The 25,753-nt window shown below is 50.9% G+C and overlaps 1 protein-coding gene across 1 annotated transcript in view; it reads left to right on the forward strand.

Moving 5' to 3' along the window:
- Positions 1-25,753, forward strand: part of LOC148508326 (T-kininogen 1-like) — a 133,435-nt gene that overhangs the window by 72,880 nt on the left and 34,802 nt on the right. Inside the window, exon 9 of the mRNA XM_088444772.1 lies at positions 21,263-21,349. Coding sequence (XP_088300898.1) covers positions 21,263-21,349 — 87 coding nt within the window. The remainder of the gene's footprint in view (positions 1-21,262; positions 21,350-25,753) is intronic.

Genomic DNA, 25,753 nt, shown 5'->3' on the forward strand with positions numbered 1-25,753 from the left:
AGCTTGCTTCTCTCTGTTAAAGGGTGGTGTAACCCCCAAAGTGCACTCCAACAAAAATAAAACATTTTCTTCTGTGTTTGTGAATTGTCTGCACTGTACATGCATCCTCAAAGCAGCAGCGCCAAGCGTGCGTCTGTCTGTTAAAAGGTGGTGTAACCCCCAAAGTGCGCTCCACAAAGAATAAAAAATTCTTCTTTTTTTTTCTGTCTTTGTGAATTGTGTGGGCTGTAGCTGCATGTGCATCAACAAAGGAGCAGCGCCAAGCGTGCGCCTGTGTCCCATAAGTAAAGAGCCGGCTGGCTCATTTCTTAAAGGGTGGTGTAACCCACAAAGTGCACTACTCTCCAGCAAAAATAAAAAAATATTTTCTGTGTTTGTGTGCGCCTTAGCCGCACGTATATATCAATTTAACATAAATGGAGGACCAAACTTTCTCCAATAAAAATAAAATAGGGAAAGATCAAGAACCACTTCCTCCTAGTGCTGAAGCTGCTGCCACTAGTCATGACATAGACGATAACATACCATCAACGTAGTCTGCCAAGGCCGATGCCCAGTGTCATAGTAGAGGGCACATACAATCCCAAATGACAAAGTTCAGGAAAATGACCTTGAAAAAACATTTAAATCATCTGAGGAGAAACGTAAACTTGCCAATATGCCATTTACGACATGGAGTGACAAGGAACGGTTAAGGTCTTTCCCTATGTTCATGACTAGTGGTTCAGCTTCACATGACGATGGAGCCCTCCTCCCGCTACAAAAATCAAACGAGTTAAGCTGGCAAAAGCACAGCGAAGAACTGTGCATTCTAAGAAGATATCACAAATCCCCAAGGAGAGTCCAAGTGTGGTGGCGGTTGCGATGCCTGACCTTCCCAGCACTGGACAGGAAGAGGTGGCTCTTTCCACCATTTGCACGCCCCCTGCAAGTGCTGAAAGGAGCACCCACAGTCCACTTGCTGATATGCAAATTGAAGATGTCACTGTTGAAGTACAACAGGATGAGGATACTGGTGTAGCTGGCGCTGAGGAGGAAGTTGGCGAGGAGGATTCTGATGGTGATGTGGTTTGTTTAAATCAGGCTCCGGGGGAGACAGTTGTTGTCCGCGGGATGAAAAAGCCAATCACGGTCATGCCTGGGCAGAAGACCAAACATTCCACCTCCTTGGTCTGGCAATATTTCTATCCAAATCCGGACAACAACTGTCTTGCCATATGTACCATATATAAAGGTGAAATAAGTAGCGGTAGGGACGTTAACCACCTAGGAACATCCTCCCTTATACGGCACCTGCTGCGCATTCATAAAAAGTTACTGTCAAGTTCAGAAACTTTGGCTAAGACCGTAAGCAGTCCAGGGACACCTAAATCCCGTTGTCCTGTTGTATCCAAGCGCCTGCAAACCACACCGTCAACTCCCTCCTCGTCAATTTCCTCCTTAGTCAGGATCGGAAGTAGTCCTGCAGGCCATGTCACTGGCATGACTGACTCTCCTATCCGGGATTCCTCCGGAGGATCCTGCATTGCTACGCCTCCTGCTGCCACTGCTGCTGTTGCTGCTGCTGGGAGTCGTTCATCATCCCAGAGAGGAAGAAGGAACACCACTACTTTTACTAAACAATTGACCCTCCGATAGTCCTTAGCGAGGAGGATGAAGTACGACAGCAGTCTTCCTGAAGCAAAACGTATAACTGAGGCCTTGACTGCTATGTTGGTGTTAGACGTGCGTCCGGTATCTGCCATTAGTGCAGTGGGATTTAGACAATTGATGGAGGTAGTGTGTCCTCGGTTCCAAATCCCGTCTAGATTCCACTTCACTAGGCAGGCGATACCGAGACTGTACAGAAACGTCAGAAAAAGTGTCCTCAGTGTCCTGAAAAATGCAGTTGTACCCAATGTCCACTTAACCACGGACATGTGGACAAGTGGAACAGGGCAGACTAAGGACTATATGACTGTGACAGCCCACTGGGTAGATGTATCACCTTACGCAGCAACAACAGCAGCGTCACCAGTAGTAGCATCTCAGAAACGCCAGCTCGTTCCAAGGCAGGCTATGCTGTGTATCACCGGTTTCAGTAAGAGGCACACCGCCGACAACCTCTTAGAGAAACTGAGGGAAATCATCGCCCAGTGGCTTACCCCACTTGGACTCTCCTGGGGATTTGTGATATCTGACAACGCCACCAATATTGTGCGGGCATTACATCTGAGGAAATTCCATCACATCCCATGTTTTGCTCACACAATAAACTTGGTGGTGCAGAATTTCCTGAAAAGCGACAGGGGCGTGCAGGAGACGCTTTGGGTGGCCTGAAAAATTTCTGGCCACTTTTGCCATTCAGTGACTGCGCGCCGAATACTGGAGCGCCAGCAAACACTCTTGAACCTGCCCCGCCATCACCTGAAGCAAGAGGTTGTGACACGGTGGAACTCAACCCTCTATATGCTTCAGAGGATGGAGGAGCAGCAAAAGGCCATTCAAGCCTATACATCCACCTATGACATAGGCAAAGGAGGGGGTATGCACCTGACTCAAGCACAGTGGAGAATGATTTCCGTGTTGTGCAAGGTTCTCCAGCCCTTCGAACTTGCCACACGTGAAGTCAGTTCAGACACTGCCAGCTTGAGTCAGGTCATTCCCCTCATCAGGCTTTTGCAAAAGCAGCTGGAGAAAGTGAAGGAGGAGCTAAGATGGAGCGATTCCGCTCGGCATGTGGGACTTGTGGATGAATCCCTTCATTCGCTTTGCCAGGATTCCAGGGTGGTCAATCTGTTTAAATCAGACCATGACATTTTGGCCACCGTGCTCGATCCTAGGTTTAAAGCCTATGTTGTGTCTCTCTTTCCGGCTGACACAAGCCTGCAGAGGTGCAAAGATCTGCTGGTGAAAACACTGTCAGCTGAAGCGGAACGTGACACGTCAACAGCTCCTTCTTCACTTTCTCCTGCAACTGGGGCTGCCAGGAAAAAACTTAGGTATCCTAAGCAACCCGCTGGCGGTGATGCAGGGCAGGCAGGACCAAGTTTGGACATCTGGTCTGGACTGAAGGACCTGGCAACAATTTCTGACATGTCTACTGTCACTGCATATGATACTGTCACCATTGACAGAATGGTGGAGGATTACATCGATGACAGCATCCAAGTAGGCATGTCAGACAGTCCGTACCTGTACTGGCAGGAAAAAGAGGCAATTTGGAGGCCCCTGTACAAACTGGCTCTATTTTACCTGAGTTGCCCCCCCTCCAGTGTGTACTCCGAAAGAGTGTTTAGTGCAGCCGGGAACCTTGTCAGCGAAAGGCGTAGGAGGTTGCTTCCACAAAATGTGCAGAAGATGATGTTCATAAAAATGAATTATCAACTCTTCCAGGGAGACCAGCCTCCAGAACGTACAGAGGGACCTGTGGTGGTGGATTCCAGCGGGGACGAGTTAATAGTCTGTGAGGATGAGGATGTACACAACACTGAAGAGGGTGAGGAATCGGTGGACGGGGTATCCGTCGCTCCGGGTCTCGCACCAAAGGGGGCGTGCTGTTGATGTTGATTGACAGCACGCCCCCTTTGGTGGGTGTGCCGGGGGCGTGGCTGCCAGACGGAGGCATTCCCATGGGAACGCCTACCGTCTAAAGCCGGCCCCACTGACATCACTAGTGATGTCAGTGGGAGTGATTTTGGCTCTGATACAGCCAAAATCACTCCAGGGCTTGCGGCAGTGAGACCCTACCGCAGGGTCTCCGTCGCAAGCCCGATGGTCGTGATGTTCTTGACCATCGCTACCATCATCATGGATGCTCGCATAAGCTGTGGGTGGTCACCCACAGCTATGCGAGCGTCCAGGAGGACGCTCCATTTTCATGTAGGAGGGCCCTGATTCAGAGCGAGCGCTCTGGTCAGAACGTCCGGCTCTGAATCAGGCCCTTATTTACAGTTGTACTGTTTAGATTGGTGGTGGCCGGATGCAGATCTTAAGGATGGTGGCCACATAGTCAGGACTGGCAACATAAATTTTGGGACCTGGTACACTCATGTATTTGGGGCCCCCTATCCCCTCCCAATAGGTACATGCAAGTCGGTCATTTGCTCATCCCCAACTGTCTCTCCAGCCTCATCCCCAACTGTGTCTCTCAACCTTAATCCCCTCAGCTCCAACCTCAACCCTCATCTCTTCAGCACCATCAATGTGTCTCCAGCCTCTTCCCCCTACAGTATGTCTTTCCATCTCCAGCCATCCACTCATCTCCTCTGTGTCACTCAGTTTCATTCCCCACCCGAGTCTCTCCTCTCAGCAAGATCTCCCCACCTTGTGTCTCTCAGCTTCATCACCTCCACTGTGTCTCTCAGCCTTATCCTCTCCCTGCATCTCTCAGCTTCATTCCCTAGACCCTGCATCTCTCAGCTTCATTCTCCAGCCCCTGCGTCTTTCAAAAGCTAGACCCCGCGTCTCTCAGCCTCAAAGGCAGACCCTGCATCTCACAGCCCTAAAGTCAGGCCGTGTCTAACAACCCCAGCCATGTGTCACTCAGCCCCAAACCCAGCTCCTGTGTCTCTCAGCCCCAAACCCAGCTCCTGCGTCTCTCAGCCCCAAACCCAGCTCGTGTTTCTCAGCCCCAAACGCAGCCCGTGTCTCTCAGCACATGTTTCCCAGCCCCTGTGTCTCATAACCCCCAGTCCCTGTGTCCCACACCCCCAGTAGGGATGGCCATCAACCATTGATGATTCATAATCATCAATGGTGTATGGCCGATGTTGTATGCTTTTGCCATCGATGGGGAGAAACAGATGGTTACCCTCCATCAATGTCTAAGCATAACTGAATAGTTTTCTTTTTTTAACAAGGTGCCGGGACACAGAGCATAGCTCCATCCCCAACACCCGTGAAGCCCCGCCTCAAGACATGGATGACCATCGGTTGGCTACTTGCTATTTTTCCATCGCCGGTAACCATCGATGTTAACCACTCTGACGGCCATCCCTAACCCCCAGCCCCTGTGTCTTACAGTCCCAGCATCTTCATCTCCAGCTCTCCTCCCTCAGCATGTTCATCTTCAAGTCCCCCCTAAGGCGTCTTCATCTTCAGCTCACATCCCCCTCCCCCAACCACCTCCCGTACCATGGCTCTCCTCCTCAGCCAACGTTTGCCTGCTGCCTACAGTTATGTTCCTCTTCTCTGGCGGCTTGGGCCCAGCTCCTCTCTGCCCCAGCAGCATCACGTCACGGTGTCACGTGCGGCGCTGGCACAAAATAAACTTTATTGCTTCAGGCTGCCGGCCTACCTCCAACTGACTCTGACTGTCTATGTCTCTGTGCCCTACAGAGGCAAGGGGGACACATAAACTGGGCTCCCGAGATTCTGGAGGGGCCCCTCAGAATCTCCGGGTCCGTTACAAGTGACCCCTTTGCACCCCCATGTCACCGGGCCTGCACATACTACAAGTGGAGGGGCAGGGGGTGATCATGGTTTCCTCCCTGCTAGAACCGCCTCTTCCTCTTCATGCAGTGTGCTTGTAAGAACCTCTCCCACCATGACGCCTCCACCTGCCTCGACGTCCAGGTATATATATATATATACACACAAAGTATATATATATATATATATATATATATATATCCTAGGGTGTCTCTGCTTTTCAGTACTCAGGTGGGGGGGGGGTGATCAAGTGAATGATCAAGGGCTTTCCACTGCTGCATGAATAGACCCCATATTTTCTAATGCTGGGTACATACTGGCCGATATATATTGGCCAATCAATTGATCGGCCCATATATCTGCTGGCCGTCGGCCAGTGTGTACAGACAATATGTCTGTGAACCGCGTCCTTCACAGACATATTGCATTGGCTGCGCTGCACAGCCGATGGACAGTTATGTCTACAGACCACCCGTACACACACAGCGGCAGTCGCAAGGAGGGGGGTGGCCCTGCCCCCGACCCACCTCCCTGTCAGCGGGACCCGCGACTGCCAGATAGACAATGGACGTTCAGTGTGTATAAACAACCATCATCAAAACATGTATGTACAGATCACTCTTTACTCCCCTTAACATGTTCTACAAAGATAACAGCTATAAATCAGATTATAAATAAGTGTGCTAGCTTATCATTATCGACAGACAAAAACAGTCTGCACACACAGGGCCTGATTCAAACCCGCTCGCTAGATGCGTCCGCTCGTTCCCAGCATATGCAAATTCGGAACACACCCAGCAAGGCAGGTGATCGCACGGCAAGGCATAAGCACGCTCACTATGTCTTGGCGTGCATTCACTTTGTGTATGTAGACACCACCAGCCTATCTTAAGATGTCTACTTGCACACGTCATCTCCAGGAAGTGAATGCAACCATCGGTACATCGGGTATTATCGGAAGCGAACCCAGCGCTTGATGTAGACTATACCCTACTGCAAGCACTGCGAGCACCAGTGTAAAAACCAGCGAGGTGACGTGTACAATGACTGACTGTTAATTATGCATGCCTCTGAAACGGCATTAAGACGCTCAGGCACGCCTGCGTTCACACCTCCACTCCCCAGTTTCTAGTGGCCTGCCCCTGTTACCACCCACAAATGGCTTCTCCTGTCACTCACTCTGCTGGGCTGTCTTTGCTCAGCGAGCGAACGCTTCCTGATCTTTAGCAGTGGTTCGCGCACTGTGATGCATATGTGTGCGAAAGGATAGCACCTACTCCAATCTCAGATGCATCAACCTCGACAATAAATGGAAACTCTGGATTGGGATGTCGGAGGACAGGAGCAGACACAAAAGCCGCCTTAAGTGTGTTAAACACTTGAATGGCCCAGAGTGACCAATGAGCGAACTTGGCTCCTTTCTTGGTAAGTTCTACAATTAGCAAGACTATAGAGGAGAAGGACTTCACAAACCTGCAATAATAATTAGCAACACCCAGGAACCGCTATCCAGGATGGCCTTCACCTTGCTGGAATCCATAGAGAAACCTTGCGAGGAGATAATGTAACCTAGGAATGATACCTCCTTTACATCAAACTCGCATTTCTCTAAGTTGTTCTTCAGTAGCCTTTGTAAGACCTGCCTCACATGTATACGATGTTCATGCATGGACTTCGAATACATGAGGATGTCATCTAGATAGACCACTATAAAGATTCCCAAGAAATCCCTTAACACCTCATTAATGAAATCTTGAAAGACGGCTGAGGCATTGGAGAGGCCAAACGGCATGACAAGATATTCAAAGTGTCCCGGATGAGTGTTAAATGCCGTTTTCCACTTGTCTCCTTGTCTTATATGCGCCTTTAAGATCAATCTTAGAAAAGATGGAGGCCTCACACAGTTGGTCGAAGAGGACGGAGATGAGTGTCAAGGGATAGGCATTCTTGACTGTGATTTTATTCAGTACGCGGAAGTCAATGCAGGGTCGGAGGGATCCATCCTTTTTCTGGACAAAGAAAAACCCCGCTCCCTTTGGGGATTTAGAAGGATGAATTAATCCCTTATCCAGAGCCTCTTGAATATATTCCTGCATGGCTTTATCTTCCAGAATAGATAATGCATATAATCTGCCTTTAGGAAGCCTGGCATCAGGTAAAAAAACGGTGCAGTAGAATGGACGGTGAGGCGGCAGAACATCACTTCAGCCAGATCCCGGTAAGGAGCAGGAATAGATGAAGACTCGGCTGAGACGGTGGCCGCAAGATGAACAGGATGGGATAAACATCCGGAGAAGCAAGTCGGTCCCCTCTCACGAATTTCCCCAGTTTGCCACTGGATTACAGGGTTGTGTTTCTTCAGCCAGGGTAACCCCAGGACAACTGGGGCCAGCGTACACTGAAGAAGTAGGAACGACAATTCCTCCCAATGCAGAACTACAAAAGCAAATTGCAACGAAGGGGTCTGGCAGACAACTGGAAGCTTGGAGAGATTTGACCCATCCAGACCAATAACCGACATAGGTATGGATAAGGGCTCAGGTTCCAGGCCCAAGGTCTTGAAAAAGGTTATGTCCATGAAATTCTCCACAGTTCCGCTGTCAATGCACGTAGGAACGGAGACTTGATCGTTAGAAATAGAGATAACTGCGGTAACAAGGACAGCATTTTCCGGGGAGATGGATGCAAGGCCTAGATGTACCTCCCCTAGCTGATCTAGACCTTGCCTTTTCCCGACTTCAGTGGGCAAAGCTGAGCAATATGTCGTCTACCACCGCAGTACAGGCACAGACCCAACGGCCGGAAGACGAAACGCTCCCAGTTGCATTGGTTCCACAGACACAGGCGGAGCTAACCATAATGGAGATCGTGGAGCCAGAGGAGGCAATTTCTTCTCCACTCAGCGTTCACTGAGCCGCCGGTCAAAGCGAATATCCAGGTTCATGAGCTCATCCAGAGAACTAGGGGCAGGATACTGGACTAAGATATCCTTAATCTCCTCAGACAGTCCTGCAATGAAACTGACTTCGCAAGGCTGGGTCATTCCAGTCGGAATCGACCGCCCATCTCTGGAACTCTGTACAGCAGTCCTCAGTGGCTGTTTCAGAGACCTGAGGCTAGCCTCTGCCATTGCCGCTTTATCCGGGTCGTTGTAGAGGAGACCCAATGCGGCAAAGAATGCTTTGACCGTCAGTAGTGCAGGACTAGTTGAAGGAAGACCAAAGGCCCATGCTTGCGGGTCATCCTGTAACAAAGAGATAATTATTCCTACTTGTTGGGCTTCAGAACCCGAGGGCCTAGGTTGGAGCCTGAAATAGAGCTTGCAGCTCTCTTTGAAATGTAGAAAATTCTTACGGTTACCTGAGAACTGATCAGGCAGATTAGCTTAGGTTCAACAGTGGGAGCTGAGCCGCCTTAGGATTCTTCAACCGGGCAGGAAAATTCTTGAACTTTCTGCATAAGAAACTGTGGCCCTCATTCAGAGCCGTATGCTCTGAGCAGAGCGCACGCTCTGAATGAGGGCCGCCCTCCATGAAAATGGAGCGTCCTCCTGGACGCTCGTATAGCTGTGGGTGACCACCCACAGGCTATACGAGCGTGCAGTTTGATGGCCGCGATGGTCGTGACCATCGCGACCATCGAAACTGCGAGCCGGAGCCTGCGGTTGAAAATATAGTGCATTACATGCAAAGACTAAAAGATGCACATCTATACAGGATGTGCACTGGTACTGTATATATATTGCATCAGCAAAACCAATTAAAGGAATTAAGAAAGCAAAAAGGGTAATAATGAGTAATAAAGACTAGCATGTAAAGGCTATATGAAGGCACATCTAAATAGGATGAGCAAAAATCTAAAAAAAGTAACAGAAAAAAGACACACAGGAGGTGCTAAAGTTTAGCAACAATGTAATGAATACAACAAAATAGTTATAATAAGTATACAACAACTCAATAGGCTTTTTTAAATGGGATAAATCAGAGGGTGCTGCACTTAATGCTACTGTGCAGCACCCGGCTCCTGTCACTGAGGGGGAGTTGGCACCTTGGTGTCACCCCTAGGCGAGTGACACCCGGGTGTGTTCCACATCCCCCTTGTGACATCACTGCTGTACCCGCTTATTTCAGCAGATTGTGGCCCTCATTCAGAGCCGTACGCTCTGAGCAGAGCGCACGCTCTGAATGAGGGCCGCCCTCCATGAAATTGGAGCGTCCTCCTGGACGCTCGTATAGCTGTGGGTCACCACCCACAGCCTATACGAGCGTGCATTTTGATGGCCGCGATGGTCGTGACCATCGCGACCATCGAAACTGCGAGCCGGAGCCTGCAGTTGAGGTTTTCAACCGCAAGCTCCGGAGTGATTTTGGCTCTATCAGAGCCAAAATCACTCCCACTGACATCACTAGTGATGTCAGTGGGCCGGCTTCTGATGGGAGGCATTCCCGTGGGAACGCCCCCGTCAGGGAGGCACGCCCCCGGCACGCCTACCAAAGGGGGCGTGCTGTCAATCAACATCGACAGCACGCCCCCTTTGATCGTCGTGCGCATGCTCAGTCCTGAACATCGACCCACTTGCGAGCGGACAGCCGCTCGCGAGTGGGTCTGAATCAGGCCCTGTATCTGCGCAGCTAAAATTTGATCAGGATTCTGACTAGACTCCATAATAGGGGATCAACTATACTCAAAGAAGAAAAATGTGTTGCCGGTGATAATGTTAGGGCACGTGCGTGACTCTTTTGAGTATAGTCCTGCAACAGCCTTGAGGGCTGGAATTCTTGGCTGGATGCGGCCATGAAAAAGCTTTGAGAGCTGGTAGAAACTTGGCTAGATGGGCCTAAGGGCCGTAGATTATGAAGCGTCCTCTGGGTCGTGTAGCAGCCTTGAGGTCTGGTATGACTTGGCTAGATGTGACCAGTGGGCCGTAGAATATGAAGCGGCCTCGGTGCCGTGTAGCAGCCCTCAGGGCTGGTATGACTTGCCTAGTTGCGGCCAGTGGGCCGTAGAATATGAAGCGGTCTCTGGGCCGTGTAGCAGCCTTGAGGGCTGGTATGACTTGGCTAGATGCGGCCAAGCAGCCGGGTATAGCTGTAATAAAGTCACTGGTGTAGGTGCGCAGGACTGTGCACTAAAGTCACTGGGGTGCGACCTGTGCCACCGGGTTCACACAAGCAGCTGACACTGTAGTGCAGCCTGTGTCGCCGGGTTGACACGAGCAACTGAAGCTGTAGTGCGGCCTGTGCCACCAGGTTGACACATGCAGCTGACACTGGAATGCATACTCCGGACACAGAGTACAGTCCGTGTCTGGATGACACTAACAGCAGAGGACCAATACGTGGATCGTGCCGCCTGGATGACACAAACGGCAGAACAACAATATAGGAGGCAGGAAAACTGGAGCTCAACTGGAAGACAGGAGACCAAGCCAGAACCGGAAACACGAAAACTCTATCACCGGCATCGGAGCAGCGTTAGCGCCACCAGGATATAGATGTAGGAGCCAATCCAGACTGATCCACAAAATGATGGACAGGAGGTAGGCAGAGATTCAGCGAACACTTGCCCGGCGTTCGCCTCGCACAGCATTCGCAGTGCGACGGCTTGTGACAGACAATCTCTGCATTATCTGGTGGTCACTGCGACGCTCTCTATATTATCTGGGGATCGCTACAACACTCTCTGCATAATCTAGCAGTCACCATTACTTTAAAATTAACTCCACCCTAGCTACATAGTCCTGCAATCTGCTTTCATACTTAGGGCCTGTCTCAAACTAAAAGTAATGTTGTACAGGAGTTTACATGAATGATAAATAAGGGGCATTGACTCATGCACTGCTGAATTTAACTGTTTGGTTTATAGTGTCATATTTTAGGTATTTGATTTAGCTCAGCAATATACAGCTTTTCCTAATAATATTCTATAGGTTTACTTGCTGTTTAAAATGTTTGAAATTGGGACCCATGGGACCCATGTGGGAGGTGTCTGTCACCAGCTGGGAGATGCCAGGCTGGAGAGGAGCCACTGCCGCCTTCCCTATTTGCCAGGTGCCCGCTGAGATTTTCCTTCCCTGAAGTCAGAGGCTGGAGCTCACACCTGAGCTCCACCATCTGGCTCCCGCAGTGTGTGTAGGGAGACACGTCATGACGAGCGCGAGGAGCTGTCAGACAGCAGCGGCCACAGGTGCAGGGTTTCAGGTAAGTATAGTGTATCTGTGTGTCATTATGTGTAAGGGGCACTTCTACTGTGGGTATTGTGTAAGGGGCAATAAAAATAGCAGATGGGTGGGTTCTGAGTGCAAAATAAGATATGCTGCCTATGGCCACTATTGTGGGACCCTCACCCTCTAGGTATCAATGAAAAAACTGAATATAATGACCTGCGTGCCCAGGTCATTATATTCTGTTTCTACTTCAGGGTCTCCATAGGGTATCCACAGGATACCTTGGAGTATAGGTGATGACGTCAGGCATCGGGCACCATAGAGTTAAGTTTTCAGCCTCCCAGGATGCACTAGGGTCCCCTTCCTATACCCTGCCCCCGAGCCAAGGCATCTCAGTTTCGTTTGGTGCCCGGCCTGAGTCGGATGCACCTGTTTAGAGGGGGGCTAGAATTGGCCCCTGAAGTTTTCTACAAGCAGCTGTGGCTGCTCATCTGGATGTACAGCATGGACAGGCAATACTGACGTCCATGCTGTCTTTACTACACCCCCGCCGGTACCAGAACGCCGGTACTGATCCGGGGATGCTGGTAGTCATCTGGGGTCACAGCTAGCGGTGACCCCAGATGTTTGGGACCATGGCCGGATTAAAGGGGGCAGCAGGTAAGCAGCGGGGTCCCGCGGTGGGTCCCTGCTGAACACATGGTCCAGAGTCCCCAGGCAGGGGGCTCCCTGGGGACTGGCTGCAGCGTGGAGCCAGGTTTCGGACCTGCGCTTCCACTACCCCCCTGGGACAGCAGACCGCAGCTGAGCGGTAGCGCTGCGGTGTCCCAGGGGTTAATTGCATGCCAGGGTGCGCGCCTTCCCTGTAACACAGCCAGCGCCTCCCCCGCTGCACACAGCCCTCTCTGCTCTGCTGACTGGCCCTGTGGCAGCGCTCCTCCCCCAAGCCGGCCTCCTCTCTGCTGCTCGGTGGCCATCTTTTGCTGGAAGCATGGTGAGCGCTGCTGGACGCTGAAGATCGGTGGCATCGCAGTCTGGGTCCCCCGGCATACCTCTCCTCCGTTGGTTCAGGTCTGTGTATGCAGCGCTGTGGCCCTCATTCAGAGGCGATCGGAGGATGCAAGCGGTCGCTCAGAAACTGGGCGGCCGCTTGCATCCTGACCGGCTGCCTCTGTTTCGGTCGTTAGGCTGTGGGTTTGCACCCACAGCTCTAATGACCGCTAGGGGCTTACGACGAGACCCTAGGGTAGGGTTTCACTTGTCGTAAGACCCGGAGAGCTTCTGGCTCTGTCAGAGCTGGAAGCTCTCCACTGACATCACTAGAGATGTCAGTGGGGCCTCCCCCAAACGGCAGGCGTTCCCATGGGAACACCTCCGTTTGGGCTGCCACCCCCCTGGCCCGCCTTCCAACATCGACAGCTCGCCCCCTTTGGAAAGAGACCCGCTACGACCGGCGCTGTCGGTCATAACGGGTCTCACGCATGCGCACGAAGGAGCCGGCTCCCTCGTGCGCATGCGCACTGGACAAACATCGAGGCGGCCGTGCGGTCGTACACCCTACGGCCGCCTCTGAATGAAGCCCTGTGTCCTATAAGGCTCTGGGTCTCATTCAGACCCGCTCACGAGCGCAGGACGCTCGCAAGCGGGTCGATGGTACCCAAATGCGCATGCGCACAACGGAGGGAACTCACAGCTATGCGGGCGTCCAAAAGGCCGCTCCAAATTTAACTAGGACGGCCCTGATTCAGAGCGAGCGCTCTGGTCAGAGCGTCCGGCTCTGAATCAGGGCCTCTGTGTCTGCGTAGTTGAGAATCAGTGCTGATACTGCAGGAATTGATTTCTTTGCATGGTATGTGACTTCTGCTAGCGTCTGCTGCCTGTACTTTCACTTTCTACTGTCAGCCTTTTCACTGTCCCTGTTCTTCTTCTGCTAAAGCCCTTGCGGTGCGGTGCTTGCAGAGTGGTTCTCCCACTATACTAACAAGTATCAGTGAGAGGGGTCACATACTTACCATCATGTCTGAGAGTGACTTTCCTCTCCAGCTTTTGTGTACCATGTGTAAGGTACCAATAGCGGAGGGGGAGGGTAACGTGGAGGGGCTATGTCGGCAGTGGTATTTATTGGCGCGGCCAATTACTGTCACGGCTCCAGTACAGGAGCCGCCCTGGGCTTGTTTCGCCAAAGCGCTTACAAGCCTAGTGGGCCAGTTAGCTCCGCAGCCTGCCTTCCCACAGATGGGATTGTCCCAGCAGTCAGTGGTGTCATCACCCATGCAGGGTTTCCCGAGACAATTGATGGTACCCCACAGTCTCCCTATTTCCCTTCCTCAGGTCTTTCAGGAGCCTGCGTGGGTTAATTCGCTGACAAGTTCTGTACAGCAGTTGTCGGATGTGTTACAAGGGGAGTCTGTGTTGCGGCCTCACAAGCGGCCGGTGGCGTCTCTGTCTGCTTATGAGGATGACGACGGGACGTCCGATGATGGGGAGATTCTGGATCTTTCTGACCAAGAACCTCCCCGTACTAAAGAGTCGGACGCTAAGTCTAAGGTTTATATTCCTGGCCTTATTCATGCAGTCCGCACTGCTTTAGTTATTGAGGATGATGAGCCTCCGGTATCAAAATCCAAATACGCCTTTTTCAAGGATGTTAAGGGTGACGCCACAGTGTTTCCTCTTTCGGGTCAATTAGTGGACCACTTAGAGGAGGCGTGGAAACATCCAGGCAAACGGTATCAGCCTCAAAGGCGTTTAGCAGTGGCGTATCCGTTTGCAGACAATTATTTTGCTAAGTGGGAATCCCCGCAACAGGTGGATTCACATGTGACATGCCTGGTCCGAAGTGCCACGTTACCCATGCCCTCCATGTCCTCCTTAAAGGATGCTACGGACCGTAAGGTGGAAATCTTCCTAAAGTCCGTTTATTCCCTTGCGAGGGGGGCAGCCAGGCCGGCTATGGCCATTTGTTGGGTAGCCAGAGTTATGGAGCGCGTCTTTTGATTCCGACTGTTCGGCTGAACAGACCGAGTTGATAGTCAATCTCAGGGATTCGGCCACTTACATTAATGAAGCGGCTTTAGATATCAGTACCCTGACCTCACGGATTTCTTCTGCTGCAGTGGTGGCTCGTCGCACCTTATGGTGGCGATCTTGGAAGGCGGACGCTGCTTCCATAAAGGGCCTGGAAGCATTGCCTTTTAATGGAGAAGTCCTATTTGGTCCGGATCTGGACAAAATTGTAGCCACGCTGGCGGCAGCCAAATCGGCATGTCTCCCGTCTGCTGCAGTTCCTTCCAATTCAGGTACGTTGTCCTTTCGGCCTTACAGGGCCCAGGGTAGGCCTAAAGCACAGTCCTTTCCCCGACAGGCTGGCCCCAAGAAGTCGGCCAAGCCCCAGAAGCAGGCCTGGAGTACCAGACGTCCGGCCCCTAAGTCCAATGACAAACCTGCAGCCTGACAGTCCAGGCCTCCCTTTGGGGGATCTCAAAGTGGGAGGCCGTCTGCTGCGGTTCGCCCAGTGTTGGTCGGTAACCATGACAGACAGTTGGGTTCACGATGTGGTTTCTCATGGGTATGCCCTCTCCTTCCAGCACAGGCCCCCGTCCCGATTCTTCACCATGGGTCTTCCATCAGACTGGAACAAAGCCACGGAACTGTGGAAGGTTTTGCACACTATGCTCCAGGCTGGAGTTATAGTGCCTGTTCCTTTTACCCAGAGGGGCCTGGGGGGTCATTCAGACCCACTCGCGAGCACAGGACGGGTCCGAATGACCTGGGGGGGTCATTCAGACCCGCTCACGAGCGCAGGACGCTCGATGGTGCTCTACTGCGCATGCGCATGACGGAGGGAGCTCCGTCGTGCGCATGCGCGAGACCCGGCTGGCGACAAGATAGCCGTCGCTCAGGGTATCGCACCAAAGGGGGCGTTCTGTCGATGTTGATTGACAGCACGCCCCCTTTGGTGGGCGTGCCGGGGGCGTTGCTGTCAGACGGAGGCGTTCCCATGGGAACGCCTACCGTCTGAAGCCGGCCCCACTGACATCAGTAGTGATGTCAGTGGGAGTGATTTTGGCTCTGATAGAGCCAAAATCACTCCAGGGCTTGCAGCAGCGAGACCCTACCGCAGGGTCTCGTTGCAAGCCCGATGGTCGCGATGGTCTTGACCATCGCGACCATCATCATGGACGCTCGCTATAGCTGTGGGTGGTCACCCACAGCTATGCGAGCGTCCAAGAGGCCGCTCCATTTTCATGTAGGAGGGCCCTGATTCAGAGCGATCGCTCTGGTCAGAGCGTCTGGCTCTGAATCAGGCCCTCGGTTTCTATTCCAATCTGTTTTTGGTGCAAAAACCCAATGGGTCGTACCGTCCGATCCTCAACCTCAAAGCACTCAACAAGTCCTTGCGGGTGCCGAGGTTTCGGATGGAGACCCTACGGTCCATCATTCTGGCGCTGGAACCTGGGGATTACATGGTGTCGTTGGATATACAGGATGCTTATCTGCATATCCCTATTCTTTCACGCCATCAACCGTTCCTCAGGTTTGCAATCCACAACGATCACTTCCAGTTCCGGGCGTTACCTTTTGGCTTGGCGACAGCACCACGTGTGTTCACCAAGGTGATGGAGGTCATGGCGGCTTCCCTGCGGCTGCAGGGAGTCTGCAAGTTGCCATACTTGGATGACCTACTGTTGGTAGCAGGATCTCCGGAGCTCCTTCTACACCATTTGGATCTGACTATTGCAGTACTGCAACGGCACGGCTGGTTGATAAACTAGCAAAAGTCCACCCTGATCCCATCTCAGAGGATTCTGCACCTCGGAGCCTTTTTGGACTCCAGTCAGCAGAGGATCATTGTGACGGGGGAAAAGATCTCTGCCTTGCAGTTGAGGGTGCGCAGTTGTCTGCAGAGTCGCCGTGTGTCTCTTCACTCGGCAATGAGGTTACTGGGCTCCATGGTGTCCGTATTCGACATGGTGGAATAGCCCAGTTTCACTCCAGACCTCTGCAGCAATTGATCCTGTCCAAATGGAATGGACTGCCGCAGAGTCTCAAATCCCAGACGATGGTGCTCACTCTGGAGGTTCGCCTGTCCCTTGCCTGGTGGTTGCAGACGACCAATCTCAACAAGGGTCGTCCATTTTGGGTGGCGAATTGGGTCCTCTTGACAACGGACGCCAGTCTTCGGGGCTGGGGAGCGGTCACGGGTCCACACTTGTTCCAGGGCTGATGGACTCAGGCGGAAAAGGAGCTTCCAATAAACATTTTGGAACTCCGCGCCATTTTCAATGCTCTCCAGCAGGCCCATCGGGTTCTCCAGGGTCATCCCGTGCAGGTCCAATCGGACAACGCCACCACCGTGGCCTACATAAATCGGCAAGGAGGAACCCGAAGTAGGGCAGCACTCGTAGAGGTGTCCCGCATCCTGATCTGGGCAGAGCGCAATCTCCCGGCCATATCAGCTGTATTCATCCCAGGAGTCCTCAACTGGGAGGCCAACTTTCTCAGTCGCTAGGACGTTCATCAGGGTCTGTTCGTGGACAGTCCTCTGCGGTTGCCGCTACGACCAGACCTTCTGTCACAGGGTCCTCGTCTTCACCCGGACCTGACTCGGCTGTCTTTGCCGGCATGGCTGTTGAGACGGCCATGTTAAGGTCCAGGGGGTTTTCCAGCTCTGTAGTACGAACTATGCTAAGAGCTCGGAAACCGTCTTCAGCAAGAATATACCATCGTGTGTGGCATACATTCTTCCAGTGGTGTTGACCGAGAGGTTATGCACCTCGGGAGTTCCGTTTATCTAGAGTGCTAGCCTTCTTACAAGCGGGGCTAGACCATGGGCTTCGCCTTGCTTCTTTGAAGGTGCAGGTTTCTGTTCTGTCTGTCTGGTTCCATCGTAGGATTGCTACAATCCCTGATGTGCGCACCTTTATGGAGGGTGTTCTGCGAATTCAGCCGCCATTTGTTCCACCGGTGGCGCCTTGGGATTTGGTTGTGGTCCTGAGGGCTCTCCAGGGACCGCCGTTTGAACCACTGGGCTCAGTGGATCTTAAATGGCTAACAGCTAAAACTGTTTTCCTTCTGGCCATCGCTTCGGCCAGACGTGTTTCTGATTTAGGGGCTCTCTCTTGTAGACCCCCTTTCTTGATTTTTCATGGGAACAGGGCAGTGCTGCGCACTCGTCCTGAATTTCTTCCCAAAGTTGTTTCCCGTTTTCATATCAATAAGGAAATCATTGTGCCGGCTTTTAACTCACCTGACCTTTCAGTGGGTGAGGCCACTTTGGATGTTGTGCGGGCCTTAAGGATTTATGTTGACCGCACTTCTTCGTTTAGGAAGTCGGACGCCTTGTTTGTCCTCTATGGCTTCCGTAAAAAGGGTTGGCCTGCTTCAAAGCAAACTTTGGCAGCCTGGATCCGTATGGCAATTTCAGAAGCTTATCTTCATGAAGGCCTGCCGGTTCCATCTTCTGTGAGGGCTCATTCCACTAGGTCTGTGGGTCCTTCGTGGGCAGCTCGATGTGGTGCCTCTGCAGTCCAGATCTGCAAGGTGGCCACGTGGTCCTCTGTCCATACCTTTTGTGAGGTATTACGCGTTTGACACCTTTGCTTCTCAGGATGCTTCCTTCTCCTTTCAGCACAGGAGCGTCCCCACCCTTGAAGGATACTGCTTTGGGACATCCCCAAGGTATCCTGTGGATACCCTATGGACCCTGAAGTACAAAATATGAGATATGGTAAGAACTTACCTTTGTTATCTCTATTTCTACGAAGTCCATAGGGTTCCACAGGACTCCCGCCCTGTCGCACCTGTGCTGCAGATGGGCTTTGCTCTGGTCACCGTTTTTTGCCGTCTCCCTCTGGTGAGAATGTGATTCTTGTGTGTGTCCAGATCTTTTTTCTCTCTCTTCTTTATCCTCCTCCGGCCTATGGCTTGGTACGTAACTGAGATGCCTTGGCTCGAGGGCAGGGTATAAGAGGAGGACCCTATTGCATCCTGGGAGGCTGAAAACTTAACTCTATGGTGCCCGATGCCTGACGTCATCACCTATACCCCAAGGTATCCTGTGGAACCCTATGGACTTCGTAGAAATAGAGATAACAAAGGTAAGTTCTTACCATATCTCATATTTTTGCATTGTACTACTGTGGGCATTGTATAAGGGGCACCAATACTGTTGGCAGTTGTATAAGGGGTACTACTGTGGGCATTGGCCCTGATTCAGACCCGCTCGCAGCCGATGGCCACTCGCTGGGTCTGTGGGTATTTTTTCTGTTTGTTTTTTTTCTCTGGCCGCTCGCAAAGCTGTGGGAGACCACCCACAGCTTGTGCGAGTGGCCAGGAGACCATCGCGATAATCGCGACCATCGGCCCTGCGACGGGAACCTGCGGTAGGGTCTAGGCTGCCGCAAGGCCTAGTGGACTCCCTGCTCTACTAGAGCAGGAAGTCCACTACTGACATCAGTAGTGATGTCAGTTTGCCTGCCCAACAAACGCCGGGCGTTCCTAAGGGAGCACCTGTGTTTGTCCAGCCACCCCCTACCCGCCCACAAAACGGGGCGAGCTGTCACTCACCAGCGACAGCCGCCCTGTCTGCCCCGTAGCGACTGAACTTCAATCGCTCAGCGGGGCTCACGCATGCCGGACATGGCGCATGCGCAGTGCGCAAACATCCGGCTGCTTGCGAGCGCACAGCACTTGCAAGCGGCTCTGAATGAGCTAAATTGTGTATAAGGGGTACTACTATCGAGGCCAGTCCCGGGATCAGGATCCCAGGATTTTGGCCTAAAATGGCCAGGATTGAAAGCTCTGTCCACACGTCACGCTGCGCAGCCTTGTGCCAACTGGACCACCCACCCACTCCTCTACAGTACAGGCTTCTGGCTCTGTAAAGCCCTGTCGCCACCCTTCGCCCGGTAAGTCACCATGGGGGCTGGGCGAGGGGGGCATTTTTTCACAACTGGGAATACCAAGCAATCCCGGGAATCCTAGGATTCAGGTTTTTTCAATCCCGAATCCCATGATTGAAAAAACGGCCCGGGATTAGGCCTCCCTAGGTACTACTACTGTGGCCATAATGTGTATAAGGGGCAGTACTGTTGGCATTGTGTATAAGGGGCACTACTGTGTGTCGTAACATAAGGGTCACTACTATGTTGTGTAATGTGAATCAGGGGCACTTTTGGCCTGATTCAGAGACGGACGCTCTGAACGAGCACTCGCTCTGAATCAGGGTGGTTTGTTATTTTTTTGTTCAGCCTCCTCGTCGCTCGTATAGCTGTGGTGACCACCCACAGCTATTGCGAGCAGCCAGGTTGATGGTCACAATGGTCAAGACCATCGTGACCATCGGGCTTGCGACGAGACCCTTTTGGTAGGGTCTCATGGCCGTAAGCCCCAGAGAGTTTCTGGCTCTAATAGACATCACTGACTCCCACTGACATCACTGGTGATGTCAGTGGGGCCGCCCCCAAACGGCAGGCGTTCCTTCGGGAACGCCTCCGTTTGGCCAGCCACCCCCCCTGCCTGCCTCCCAAACGGGGCGAGCTGTCAATCACCATCGACAGCTCGCCCCCTTTGGTGCACGACGGAGCTGGCTCCGTCGTGCACATGCCCCAGTGGGCAAACATCGACCCGGTTGCGAGCGCTCAGCGCTTGCGACCGGGTCTGAATCAGGCCCTATGTGCGGTGTAATGTAAATAAGATTGTGCTACTGTGTGAAGTTATTTCAATAGGGGGTACTATTGTGTAGCCACACCCCTTCCTTGTGAGACCATACGCCTTTTTTGTGGTGCGTGCTGAAGACGCGTGCTATCCCTTTCTAAAAGCTGGCAGAGAGGGCGCAAATTTATAGTTTGCAGGTGGTCGCCGAACACCCTAGGACCGGCCCTGCCCTTAGCAACCAATCAGATTCTAGCTATTAACATTTCACTAGCACCTTCTAGACGATAAGTAGAATCTGATTGGTTGCTATGGGCAACATCTCCAGTTCTAAAAACTCTCACTTTAGTAAATATACCCCTTACTATGTAATGAATAGGGTAGGTGATTTACAATGTGATGCTTTGTTGAAAATTGAAAATTGTATGGTTTCAAGACACTGTATAACCAGTTGCAAGGCGATGTATCTACAGTAGCTGGAGATTTGAGCTGGTCTGTTGTATGTGTTTTCACCGTTATAATATCCTTAGTACAAGTTTTAGACCGGACATCTATTTTCTGTATTATACAATGTTAGATTGTATAGGACTTGGATTGCAGCTCAAATAGGTCCGTGTAATTCTAGACAAAACAGGAAGTCCCTTCGAAAAAAACTGCATGTATAAACGTATACAGCCATAAAATACCACTTGACAGTCTCCTAGAACTGCAAAGTTTTTTATTCATGTTTATTTCAAATATTAGAAATTCATAGTGCCCCCAGATAAATTAAAACAAGTGGTAATATACATCTGTTTACTATACTGTATATGGCACCAAAGTAGTAAATAATAGAATTTATGACCTCAGTAAGCTTCTGTTAGTTTTGAAATTATTAAAGCCCTAGGAAAGATACAATATTTCAAGCAGAAATCAGTCCTTTTTAAGAATAGAGTGTTTGGACAAAATTAATTTTTTAGGACCAAATATAAAGCTACATTAATTAATAACACTTTCTTCCTCCTGTCTTACTTCACCACTTTATTTTAGGATCATCAGTCTTGCAGAACCGATATTAGCGTTACAGAGGAGACAATGAAAGTACTTTCAGCTCCTGAATGTCACAAGGTAAAAAATGTAAGTGTGTCCCTTCTTCCTTTATAAGTGAACAACTATGGATTATGGAATATGATTATAGTATTTTCCATATCCAAAAAACAGTGCCCACCAACCAGGCTCGGACTGGGCAGCCAGGGATTCGGTGAAATCCCCCGTGGGTCCCACTGATTTGTAGCCACGCCCTATATTGCCTACAGTGCCATTGAATGTCTGCAATGTAGCTGCTTGCCAGGCAGTCATCAAGGCTGTGACTAACCAAACCAGCAGCTACACGAAAAGAGGACCGGGGCACAGTGCACCGAGTTCAGTCAGATTCAGCTTTGAAGTGCACTACTGGGTAATAAATCCCAGTAGTCTCCGCAGAGGGATCAGAGGAGCATGTGCTGAGCTCTGATTGGAGGAGTTCAGCGCACGCTCCTCTGATCTGGAGATCAGCAGTAGCACAGCCTCATGGGTGTGATTCATTGTGAGGCTGTGACTTGGCACAATTGCTGCTCTGCCAACTGCCTGAGGATGCTTCTGGTGAGTACACTGTGTTAGCAATACAGTGTGGCATAATGTGTGGGCACGGCAGTGTGTTATAATGTGGTGGCACTACAGGTGTCATAATGTGTGGGTACTACATGTAGTATAATATGTGGGCACTACAGGTGACATCATGTTGACACTACAGTGTGGTATATATGGGCACTACAGTGTGGTACTACAGTGAGGCATAATGTGTGGGCACTACAGTGTGGCATGTTAGTTTAGTACATATGTAGTGGTCTCATTTACCCACAACTGACCAGCATTGCAAGGGTTACTGTTCAGCTCACCACTACCTCTCTCTGACTCATCCATGCTTACCATTGCCTCCCTGACCCTCCATACTCACCACTACCTATCTGTACTACCCTCGTGACCCCTCATTATCAAACACTATCTCCCTGCACTGCCTCCCTGACCTCTCCATACTCACCACTACCTATCTACATTATTCCCTTGACCCTTCCATGCCAAACACGATCTCTCTGCTGTCTGTACTATCCCACTGGCTCCTCCATACCAAACACTGCACTGCCTATATGACCCTTCCATTCCCACCACAACCTCCCTTGTCCATGCACAGGAGTAGATCACTGACCCCTCCCACAAATATATATATATTTGTTATTGGCCACACACCCTCCAGTGACTGGCCACACCCCTTTGGGGGCCTCTATTGTTCCATTCCCCTGTGGGCTCTTCATGCTCCAGTTCACTACTGCCAACAACAAGACATCACACATCTGCTTTTGTGTGTTGTGCTTGTTTGTTTCTTGCTCCACACTAATATAGATGGTATAGCATCCCTGGGTATTCTGTAATGCTGTATAAATCAAATAGTAGATAAACTAAATGATATTTATTAGCAACATATAAAAAGTGATGATGAGCAGACTCCTATCAATACTGGAACTAGTTTCTACATACCGCCCAACTGTCCTGCTGTGGGCGGGACAGTCCTTCTTTTTGGGCACTGTCTTATCTTCCCACCTGCAAAACGCAGTGTCCCATGGGGGGTGGGGAGTTGGGGGGAGCACTTTCTCAGTTTTGATCTGTTGTGCAGAACAGCGGGTGAATGCAAGTTGTGCACGTGCGCACAGCATCTATACAGTGTGGGTGAGAGCCGGGGACCGTTCACTAGTGTCGGGAGTGCTGGGCACACCTCTAGTCTAGTGATGAAAACAGGGGTGTGCCATGTCACCATGCCCATTTACTACAAGAAAGAAGAAAAATAGGGAGAGCGCTGGACACTGATGTTTATATTTATTATCACATGAAAAGTAAAATGACATACATACAATAAATATAAATATACAAAATCTACAAAATGTATAGCTCAATAATAAATGAATTGCTACAAGACCATGTCTCTCTCCAGGCACGCCTGGTGTCCCTACTTTCATCTCCCTGGTGTTGTGAGGTATGCTTTCTATAGGGATGGAATCTAAGACAGCAACATTTTCACCAGAGCTGTGTCACCCGGTCTGTGGAGGGACGCTGTGTGCGCGGCGGTCACTGAAAAGGGGGCATGCACCCGTGTAGGGTCATTGCCACGTGGAAAGGGTCATGGCCTCACGTCCCGTACCCCCGTGCTTATTACTGGGGGGTTGCCGGAAATGCGGACTGCCCTGTGTGCAGTGCTGGCTCCCTCAGTGCAGAGCCGGCCCTAGCCAATATGGTGCCCTAGGCAAAATTTGGGCTGATGCCCCCGCAGATAATCCCACTAGCAGATATATATATATATATTTATACATACATACAGTACATACATACATGTGTGTGTGTGTGTGTATATATATATATATATATATATATTATATATATTAGGGGTGAGCGGGTTCGGATTTCTGAAATCCGAACCCCCCCGAGCCCCCCCGATCCGAGTCCGATCCGAATCAGGCTCGACTTTTCCCGCCTGACTCGGATCTGAAATCGAGGCAAAACGTCATCATCCCGCCTTCCGAGTCTCGCGGGTTTTGGATCCTATATAAGGTACCCACGTCGGCGCCATTTTCTCACTCGGCTGTGGACAGTGAAGAGGGAGGGTGGGAGTTAGGGCTGTGTAGTGTAGTGTAGTGTAGTGCTGCTGTTGTCCACTACTTCAAAGTCCATAGGGGCTGGCTGTGTTGTGCTGTGCTGCTGTTGTTAATAGGGGCTGTGTCCACTACTTCAAAGTCCATAGGGGCTGGCTGGACTGTGTTGTGCAGTCAGTTCTCCATAGGGGCTGTGTCCACTCCAAAGTCCTGTGCAGTGTCCCAGTCCTAAAGGAGTGCTGTAGTGTTGTCCAGGGGGTGCTCTGTCCATCAGGGGTGCTCCCCCCAAGTGCTAAAAAAATAATATATTTTCTGTGTTTGTGAATTGTGTGCGCAGTAGCCGCACGTGCATCAACAAAGTAGTGCCAAGCGTGCGCCTGTGTCATAAGTAAAGGGCCGGCTGGCTTGACCGTTAAAGGGTGCTGTAACCCCCGAAAGTACACTCCAGTCCAAACCAAAAAAAAATTATTTTCTGTGTTTGTGAATTGTGTGCGCAGTAGCCGCACGTGCATCAACAAAGTAGTGCCAAGCGTGCGCCTGTGTCATAAGTAAAGGGCCGGCTGGCTTGACCGTTAAGGGTGCTGTAACCCCCGAAAGTACACTCCAGTCCAAACCAAAAAAAAAATTATTTTCTGTGTTTGTGAATTATGTGCGCAGTAGCCGCACGTGCATCAACAAAGTAGTGCCAAGCGTGCGCCTGTGTCATAAGTAAAGGGCCGGCTGGCTTGACCGTTAAGGGTGCTGTAACCCCCGAAAGTACACTCCAGTCCAAACCAAAAAAAAAATTATTTTCTGTGTTTGTGAATTGTGTGCGCAGTAGCCGCACGTGCATCAACAAAGTAGTGCCAAGCGTGCACCTGTGTCATAAGTAAAGGGCCGGCTGGCTTGACCGTTAAGGGTGCTGTAACCCCCGAAAGTACACTCCAGTCCAAACCAAAAAAAAAATTATTTTCTGTGTTTGTGAATTGTGTGCGCAGTAGCCGCACGTGCATCAACAAAGTAGTGCCAAGCGTGCACCTGTGTCATAAGTAAAGGGCCGGCTGGCTTGACCGTTAAGGGTGCTGTAACCCCCGAAAGTACACTCCAGTCCAAACCAAAAAAAAAATTATTTTCTGTGTTTGTGAATTGTGTGCGCAGTAGCCGCACGTGCATCAACAAAGTAGTGCCAAGCGTGCGCCTGTGTCATAAGTAAAGGGCCGGCTGGCTTGACCGTTAAAGGGTGCTGTAACCCCCAAAGTACACTCCAGTCCAAACCAAAAAAAAAATTATTTTCTGTGTTTGTGAATTGTGTGCGCAGTAGCCGCACGTGCATCAACAAAGTAGTGCCAAGCGTGCGCCTGTGTCATAAGTAAAGGGCCGGCTGGCTTGACCGTTAAAGGGTGCTGTAACCCCCGAAAGTACACTCCAGTCCAAACCAAAAAAAAATTATTTTCTGTGTTTGTGAATTGTGTGCGCAGTAGCCGCACGTGCATCAACAAAGTAGTGCCAAGCGTGCGCCTGTGTCATAAGTAAAGGGACGGCTGGCTTGACCGTTAAAGGGTGCTGTAACCCCCGAAAGTACACTCCAGTCCAAACCCCAAAAAAATTATTTTCTGTGTTTGTGAATTGTGTGCGCAGTAGCCGCACGTGCATCAACAAAGTAGTGCCAAGCGTGCGCCTGTGTCATAAGTAAAGGGCCGGCTGGCTTGACCGTTAAAGGGTGCTGTAACCCCCGAAAGTACACTCCAGTCCAAACCAAAAAAAAATTATTTTCTGTGTTTGTGAATTGTATGCGCAGTAGCCGCACGTGCATCAACAAAGTAGTGCCAAGCGTGCGCCTGTGTCATAAGTAAAGGGCCGGCTGGCTTGACCGTTAAGGGTG

Source organism: Taudactylus pleione, unplaced genomic scaffold (assembly GCF_031769625.1).
Source record: "Taudactylus pleione unplaced genomic scaffold, aTauple2 ptg000372l, whole genome shotgun sequence".
Classification (NCBI taxonomy): Eukaryota; Metazoa; Chordata; class Amphibia; order Anura; family Myobatrachidae; genus Taudactylus; species Taudactylus pleione.